We start from the raw sequence: 9,295 nt of genomic DNA on the forward strand, positions 1-9,295 counted from the left end.
GCTCCATTTGTGAACTTTTGTTTGTTACAGAAAAAAGTGGTGCCCATGTTGACAAAGTAATATTTTCGATGTGTAGATCTTTTTTAGCCACTGGTATGACTTTTTTTTTTGCTTAGGTGCTATGTGTTAACATAGACCAAGAGTAGGCATGTCTGAATTAAATTAGGAATGGAAACATATCTTATCGACTCTCGATTCATATTTTATTTTTATATTTTCCGATTCTAAGAATCGTTTAATCGAGAACAAGAGTTGATTATTTCAATTCTAATATATTGTAAATTTAAATGTTTTTAACTTTTATAGGTAATGAATTTATTTTTTGAATCGCAATGCTGTGAACCAATAATTCAAATGTATTAAATAAAACAGGTTTATAAAGAGACTGTAATTCTTTAGACAACATTCTGAAGCTTTTTTTTTCACGAAGTCATACAGGAAGGATAACAATAGCAGTCATATACATGAGAGCAGATGTTACATCATTATTACGATGACAAGTCACTTGTAAATATACGTACGTACGATTTTGATTAGTCAATTTTATATGTTTTCTTGGGATGTTTAATTAAACTGCTCGTATTCTTATTATATTTCAGTTGCCTCTCACGTTGGTGACATTGGACATTAGATTCGTTGTTTACTTTTTAAAAGTAAATCGACACGGTGTTAGGCATCGTTATAATAAATATATTGTCTATAAATAATATTAAGTATAAATAAATATCAAACAATGAATAAATTTATATTTGGATGATTTTTCATCGCAACGTTCGTTTGTGATCGTATGTAGAACTTGAAACTAGCCATTTAACTGTAAAATCGAATATCAAGAATGGCCTCTTGATCGACTTCGAGAATTAAAGCTATATTCAAAAAATTGGATTATTTTACGAAAAAAAAACTCGATTCTTGGAATCGAGTTTACCATCTCTAGATTAAATATCGACGGTTTATTAATGCAGTGGCAAATTTGGTATTTTCAAGCAGGAAGAGGCTGGTCGTATTAAACAAATAATAAAATATTTTTCGTCTTACTCTTTTAGGTTTTCCAAAGTACAAAATAGCAAGAAATTACTACTCATAGAGCAAGTATATCAAGTACATAACCTTCAGAGTGGAACTAAAGGCAAATACGTAAAAATGTATATTGTAATTAAAAAAAGTAAATCGGGAACGAAATGTCATGGCAATATATTGACAATGATGTGCATTTTTATTCAAAAAATTAGTAGCACAAAAACACCGGAATAAATTTTGCGCGTCTAGATATTGTAATATAAAGTTGCGGCGTAGTAAGTTAATATTGTCATAAACATCAGATATAATATGATATGTAATAAAGGAGTAACGACACTAGGATTAGGAAGTGAGGTACAAAATATTCCAAGAAATTGCAAGTTGATAACATTAATCTCTTATAATATTATCGAGTATCGATATATAGGACTACTACCTTATTTTCTCTCACCAAGAAAACAACTCAGAATATAAAATTCTTCGAACATGTCAAAGGATTCTTATTATCAATACCTATATACTACTATAAAAGCATGTTAAGGCTGATTTCTTGGAATATATTCGTAGTCGTTGTCCAAACTGTCTTTAGGGTAAATGATGTGGCTCGGTGAATGAAGGTAAAACCAAATAAAACAGTGCTGCTTACATTATGTGACCGTAATGATAAAACAATGATAAAACGGATGGCAGCGATTTTACCTGGTGACGAGGCTTGGGCAGTCGATGGTGGCACGACTAAACCAAACGATAGTCGAGTACTGAATGAATGGAAATACCCTTCAATAACATCCCAGATAAAAGTCTCGGGGTTGCCAGCTATTCGTTATCGGGTTCTAGTTGGCGCTGCTGGCACCCCGCCCGTATTCAACATCTGGGAGTATATTTTTAAATATTTTGTAGACCGTTATTCCACGATGTAAAATTCGACATTCCTCAAGGTCGCTACACTATTCCCGTGCTAGAATTTTACATACAATTATTTTAAGCAACAAAAATACAAAAATGTATGAAAAAAAAATCAAATACAAAAAATAAGATATACCAAACAAAATGTGCTGCATGAAAAGGGCTTTGAAAAGTATGATAAATCGAAAGGATTGTGGTTGGTATGGTTATGATCTGGTACGGCTATTGATATCTTCGGGTCCTACAGATACCGTTGCTTCATCGTCGCTTTGGCACTTGAATGTGGTCCATCGACAACGTTGAAAACAAACTATTTTTCGGACAGGGCTCCCGTAATCGACGCTGTGGGGCGATCGATTTTTCGACGACGTGGTACCTTATTTTCTTCGACAACGAGACGTTGGTAATTCTGGTACCTCGGCGAAGACATGACGACCCTACGGTAACTGCAATCGGTACCTAGCTTCTGGAGCTGCTCTGTGACTAATTCGTAGTCACATACATTACGGTAATTCAGAAAAAACAAATAACGACGGTATCCGACCGATGCTGCCCAAAGCCTTTCAAATCAAAATGTCTGCCATTATGACGGAGACAGCGAGTGAAGAAAGACATTGTGATTTAAACATAGCGCCGAAAAAAATGTTTAGCCGAGACGCTGATGATTAAGCTGTGATGTAAAAATATCTGTGACTTCAAAAGATTGTGAAAGAAAATTTTGACAATTTTTTTTTTAATTAATTGGAAATAATGAAATGAAATTTCAGCTTTATTGTTCCAGCACTAAAATAAAATTTAATGACGAACAAATGTTTGAATGAATGTAATATTGAAGGAATTTGAAAAGGAATATTGAAGGTAAAATCAAAAAAGAATCGAATTAAAAATATTGAAAAATTTTGAAACAAAAATATAACGGCCACGTAAAATACACCATGTTGCACGTACCTTCCATTCACCACTTTAGGGTAAATAATGTGGCTCGGTGAATGGAGGTAAAACGAAATGAAACAGTGGTGTTTACATTAAGTGACCGTTATTTATTGGCTATATAACAAATGTGAAAAATACAAATGATAACACTGATGGCAGCGATGTTACCTGGTGGCGAGGCTTGGGCAGTCAATGGTGGCACGACTAAACCAAACGATAGTCGAGTAATAAATGAATGGAAATACCCTTCAATAACATCCCAGATAAACGTCTCGGGGTCGCCAGCTATTTGTTATCTTCTAGTTCCGGTTCTAGTTGTTGTAGGTTCTAGTTGGCGCTGCTGGCACCCCACCCTTGTTCAACATCTGGGATTATATTTCTGGGTATTTTGTAGACCGTTATTCCACGATGTAAAATTCGACATGCCTCAAGGTCGCTACATGTCTATACCAAAATTTTCATAGTGAATAATTTACGGTACTGCTGAACAACTACGGCTGAGCAATTGAGGTTCTGCTATTCAACTTGTGACAACACGCTGAACTATTGTTTTCTGTTTAATCTCCGGTAGGCTTTGTTAATTTACTGCCTCAGAATGCCTTAAAGGGACCACACGATATACAATTTGTAGCGTAAACAAGTTGTAGAACCAAAGTCGTACAATCAACCGTCGAAATGATAATTGCATAATCTGTGACATTGCCGTTCAACAAATATAATGCTGCGGTTAAATCTTTGGGTGTCTGGTTGCTCACGAACCTTTTGTCTAATCGCATTTGATATATGACAAATCATGAAGTATGCGCGCCCCCATTAAACTTGTCACTTTTAATTCAGACTTTTGATATCCGACGTTACAATGTAATAAATACTTAACAAAATATTTAATAATATAGTTAATATAACAAAATAATTAGGTTACATAAATAATATTTTGTAGAATCTGTAAATGAATTGGAAGAAATAGCTAAAGAAGTGAACTATAACTTGTACTTCAAATGACATAACGTGTGATAGATTTAGGTGGCTAGAAATTCACGAACTAAGGGTATTTTTGAAAGCATGAATGTTTTTAATTTTGACTGCTAATTGCTAGGCGACTCACTCAAGGCACTTTCAGTCCACCTGTTGAAACCTTACTGCTGAATAACTACAGAGTGATTGCCAACCTTACGTCAATCTATTTTCTTTTCGCTTTTAACCTAATATATTATTCTCTATTCTTACAATATTTCAGGTTAATTTTGCATTATTGGAAACAGGAATAGGGGTGGTTCAAGTATATTTCAGAATACGTGCTATAATCCTTAACTAAGTAATAACTATGCTTAATAGTAAATTGCTTTAACGTATAACGGTAACTTATTTTAGATTTTCTACCCTGTATACTGCAATACACTGAACATAATAGATTTTAAATAAGGAGTTGAAACTTATTCACAAGAATTGATATACTACACTGTTAGGAAAACATAATAATATAATTGTTAAAACCTACCTCTGATCAATAGATTAATGTAAAAATTATAATACTGTAAAAGGTAAAATTAAGGAACCTTAGGATAAATAAAATGGAAGGCAACACGTGGCAATAAGAGCAGCTAAAATATATACCATACGAAATATTATTAAAAATATTGAAAATGCAACGTCAAGTATTTACTAATTGATTATATTTCTTTACAAAAATTATGAATACGTATCGTTTTATTTATTAAAAGGCAGCAGCTTCTAGGCCTGAAGAAATTTCACCCGTATATAACATTGGTAATATTAGGTTCGTCCCTTCCATCTGCAAATAAAAATCTAATACATCAATAAGCTTCAATGCATGTAATTATATTCGACTTACATTCAGATGTCCCACTCTGGATGGTAATTCTGTTAACTTGAACATCTCCAGAAACTTGAATATGATTTACGGTACCCACTGGTATTCGATGAGGGAATTCACAAAAGTATTGGCCATCTACCTCTATCTATAGAATATGCAAATATTACAAGCTGTACAGCTAGATTTTATTATTTGAAGCTTTTAAATCGCATTGATAAGTGTTACATATTTTTGTTATTGTTAAAGTTACTCATCACCCACCATAAGGTTTAGCAACACCGCTTGTAATTAACATCCAAGAAACGTTTCTTTATGATGAGTCAAAATGGATTAATTGCGAACAAAATTCTTCAAATATGGTAGGACCATTGGAGTGAACTAAGTGACGGCAGAAATTATTAAGCCCGGTGATGAAACATTTCTTCAATGGCATCATGTCCAAACCAAGAAAAAAAAGGAAAAGTCATATAGTGATAAAACGCCAACAGCTTGGACTTGTAGCGACCTTGAGGCATGTCGAATTTTACATCGTGGAATAACGGTCTACAAAATACCCAGAAATATAATCCCAGATGTTGAACACGGGCGGGGTGCCAGCAGCCCCAACTAGAACCCTATAACGAATAGCTGGCGGCAACTCCGAGACGTTTATCTAGGATGTTATTGAAGGGTATTGCGATTCATTTAGTGCTCAATCCTCGTTTGGTTTAGACGTGCCACCATCGACTGGCCAAGACTCGTCTCCAGGTAACAACGCTGCCATCCGTTTTATCATTTGTATTTTTCACATTGTTTTTATATAGCCAATAAATAACGGTCACATAATATAAACACCACTGTTTCATTTCGTTTTACCTTCATTCACGGAGCCACATCATTTACCCTAAAGACTTAAACTAAACCAAATGTATTGGTTGATGGTAAATTTAAATTATCCTTAGATAAAAAGGTTTTGCTGCAAAATACTTTTAAAAAAATACTTTATAAAGCAATGCTTAGTCCCATTTAGACCTTTGATAGTGCACAACAACTAGCAATTTTAACATAGCCATCTTCCAGAGGTTTAAGAATAAAGTGTTGCGAGTCATCGTCGATGCCCCATATTAGATCTCCAACAGATTGATTCAGCGCGACATACCCTTAGAACCCATAACGAGTTTGATTCGAAATGTTAGTGAGAAATACTCTGAAACACTATTACTGCATCCCAATGCACTCGCCAAACAGGTGCGATGAGAGTGTAGTGCATAGGCTCGAGCGCAAACTACCATACGGACTGATTAATAGGCACTTAGAGTGATATTTAATAATATATATTTAATAGAATAAGTTAAAATAGTCTTTAAAATAAGTTAGAATAGTATCTAGAATAAGATGTAGAATATGGCTTGTACAGCAGATCACTTACTGAAGCGATCTTCTATATATCAGGATAGTTATAGTATATAACGGAAATAATATTGTATTACTTATTGCCCACGGGCCGATTTTTGAAATTCTAAGGGATTAATAAATAAAATATACCGAAAAAAATAAGATAGTAGAAACTGTAATATATCATCTATTGATACATAAGTCTCATATCAATTATCAGGAAGATGTTTATTTAAAGTGAAACGGCATCCAGTTAGAGAAAGTGTAGGAAATCATGTTCGCTTGGGATCGGCATAACAGGAGAAAAAAGTGACCTTTCTACGATAGTAGATATGGAAGAGAATAAGTGTTAAAACAAAAATCCGTCTCTTTCGAATGCTTATTTAACCTATCCTCTGTACAGCTCTGAAGTCTGACATCCGAATGCTTGAGGTCTCTCAAATGCGATTCTTAAGGCCCTTCCGACACACTTCTCTCTAAGATGGCTTTAGAAATGCAGTCATTTTTTTAAAATGTGACAATCAGTACACACTTGAGACTATACCGAAGCACCAAGATCAACCTATTTACTGAGGAGTCTCTCACAGCGCCAGCAACTGTTTGATGACATTCATGAAATGTTCATGATGATGATGATGATGTTGATAACGGTTATTAATGGCAGTACATTATAAGAGGTATTATTTACTAACAATATATTCATCTGGTTCTACTTTTATAAGAATGTCGAACAACTGTCCTTTGCCAATTAGCAAAGGTCCATCGGTGAGTTCTTCTTCCCAACCTAGATGTCTTCTCGAATTTCTCACAATGGTTCCTGAAAAAATTATAAATGAATTAGCAGTACTTCGTATATGGCTTAACACTTTAATCGTAATACCTTCTTCAAATCTAACAGAGAAATGGAATGGTATCGTTGGACAATCTGTTTGTGAACCACTTTGAAGATTAATATCAAACCTGTAAATGGAAATGTAATAACTCATTATAAACATATAACAAAATTAACATAGCAGCGTGAAATTTTATTTCTTTCTAGTGCCATGTGTATTGAGATATTTTTGAACAGTACAGAATAATATAGATTACGGAAAATTATGTCCTTCATAAAATATGATCACATGTAGAACATATTTTAAAATTACTTATTTTAATATATTTTGTAATTGCTCTTAATACATGCGCTAATACTTCTTGTAATTATGTACCATTGAGGTGGGTATTTTTTTGAGCTGCAATTGAAGACATAGAGTTTTATAGAAATTATGTATTATATTGAATGCAAATTAGCAGTTTATACTCCAGATAATTTGAAAATTCTTACAAAAAGAAATTCAAATAAAACCATATTAATAGGATATAGTGTATTAGCCTCTCAGCTGTATGGTTTGCTGAGATACTTGCTCGGTATATGGGCCTTTTCTGATTAAGCATTAGTGGTTAGTATAGTGGTTATAAATACTTCCTTTTAATAATATATTGTATTGTGTAGAATGATGTCAAAATAAGATCGTTAATTGAGTTCGTTCGTCGCAAAATAGTAATTTCAAATTTGTTTAACTTATATATTCTCTATTTTAATATATATGCATACATTACTTCATTTATTATTCTACGTTATAATTATATAACTAAAGAAAGCTCATGTGTACTTATATTTGATATTCTGAAGTTGTTACAGTATTGAAAATAATCTTATTTAAAATAAGATTTTGTTATAATTTCTAGTGGTGTAGTTATTTAAACTTATCGATACTTTGTTGATTGTTGAAACTTAATGGAAACTTAATTAAATGCCATTTATAAATGTTAGTGAGTGTTAGTTCTGGAGATAGTTTGTATATATTTTAATATGTTTTAACATACAGACATTTACTATTTTAATTAATGTTATATATCAAATACATTTTTGAACTTATGTTGAAAATACTGTGGAAACAAAGTTTTAAAAACACAACATTTTTAAATTACTCCCTTTACACAATCTTATATCATAAGACATGATTAACTTAATAAACTATGGTCAAGTTTCGACCTCAATGTAATGAGTAGTGATTTTAAAAACTAGAAAGAAACATTGGCAAAAATGTATTGTATACAAAATGAGTCACCCTGAGAAAGGTAAAATAAATTTATAAAAATACATAATAAATAACCTGTTAAGTTTTATTCCAAAAAGATTTTTTAACATATCGCTTCAAAGGCGCTTCAATTTTAATAATCTAAAGTAACAAATCTTAATATTTTTAGGTAAATAAAATTCAAATATTGTAATATAATCTTAATAAAAATATTTAACTATTATAAAACATATTACCTGTCCCCTTCTATATCAGCGCATCCTTGAATGCGAATTGAAAATCCAGATTTAAGACTAACGGGAATGGATGTCAGGTACACGACCATTGTATTGACCAAGTATTAACAGCCTTCCCACAACAGCACTAATTAATTCATTACAGATATTATTTTTCCTTTTTATTTATATTTAGCCTGCTTTATCTTATCATCTTTAAGCTAATATTATATATAAATTTCAAACTGCAATAAATATGTATTTTATTTATATAAGTATTAGACTGAACGCGTTATACAATAAATTATCAATTATAAGTTAAATTATGATGCGTCAATTCTTAGAAAATAACGTGAGTTTAATTAAAAATAAATAGAATTTTTTAAGTAAACTGAGAGCTTGAGAATGAGAATAAATTTTTAAGAACCGAGCAGATCTAAAAACGATACTGATATCTTCCGCCGCGTACTCACCGGACTAAAAATAATTTGAATACCTGTTCAGATTAGAGCAGTATGGCTTGACTGGCACACGGTTTCCAGTGGTCCAGAGGTAAAGTGAATATAGATCGCTAAAAATCTATCGTTCTTTCGACATCAATCGCAATGTGCTCAGGAAGATAAGGAAAATATATTTACTAATATATATCGTACCAATTTTTCTCACCAAATGCCCTTTTAAAGTGATAATGTGAACTTGCACGCGCGAGTACTTAATAACAAACAAATATTTATTTAAAAAAGCGAGAAACTATATTACTATTTAGATAACACCAACAAGTGTTATATATACTTGTGATATATTTTTTCTATATTTTTATATTGGTTCACTGTGTTACATTTTAATTTTAAATTTATAATATTTATTTATGTTTTATTTTTATTTATATATATATATATATATATATATATATATATATTATAAGTCTCCTT

General features: G+C 32.1%; 1 protein-coding gene across 2 annotated transcripts; it reads right to left on the reverse strand.

The window, feature by feature from the left end:
• Positions 1 to 4,512: 4,512 nt before the first annotated feature.
• LOC143197806 (galectin-5) lies at positions 4,513 to 8,541 on the reverse strand. Of its 2 annotated transcripts, none has more exons than XM_076406582.1 (5): positions 8,385 to 8,541; positions 6,948 to 7,027; positions 6,760 to 6,884; positions 4,712 to 4,838; positions 4,513 to 4,651 (listed from the first exon to the last, which is right to left on the reverse strand). In XM_076406582.1, exons 1-5 carry the CDS (start codon positions 8,471 to 8,473, stop codon positions 4,608 to 4,610), a joined length of 465 nt encoding a protein of 154 aa, XP_076262697.1. In that variant the 5' UTR covers positions 8,474 to 8,541; the 3' UTR covers positions 4,513 to 4,607. The 2 variants fall into 2 exon arrangements, with proteins under 2 accessions (XP_076262697.1, XP_076262690.1); XM_076406575.1 differs by having other exon boundaries at positions 4,513 to 4,665.
• Positions 8,542 to 9,295: the final 754 nt, after the last annotated feature.

This window comes from Rhynchophorus ferrugineus, unplaced genomic scaffold, assembly GCF_030347505.1.
Source record: "Rhynchophorus ferrugineus isolate W39M unplaced genomic scaffold, kcgeb_rfMv2 rfM1, whole genome shotgun sequence".
Taxonomy (NCBI): Eukaryota; Metazoa; Arthropoda; class Insecta; order Coleoptera; family Curculionidae; genus Rhynchophorus; species Rhynchophorus ferrugineus.

Bases quoted from the DNA above. Each gene is read 5' to 3' on its own strand.
- LOC143197806 (XM_076406575.1), bottom strand. From the start codon at position 8,473: ATGGTCGTGTACCTGACATCCATTCCCGTTAGTCTTAAATCTGGATTT. The intron at 7,028-8,384 runs GTAATATGTTTT...TTCCATTTACAG, and splicing joins GCTGATATAGAAGGGGACAG to GTTTGATATTAATCTTCAAA. The intron at 4,666-4,711 runs GTAAGTCGAATA...TTGATGTATTAG, and splicing joins CCAGAGTGGGACATCTGAAT to ATTTTTATTTGCAGATGGAA.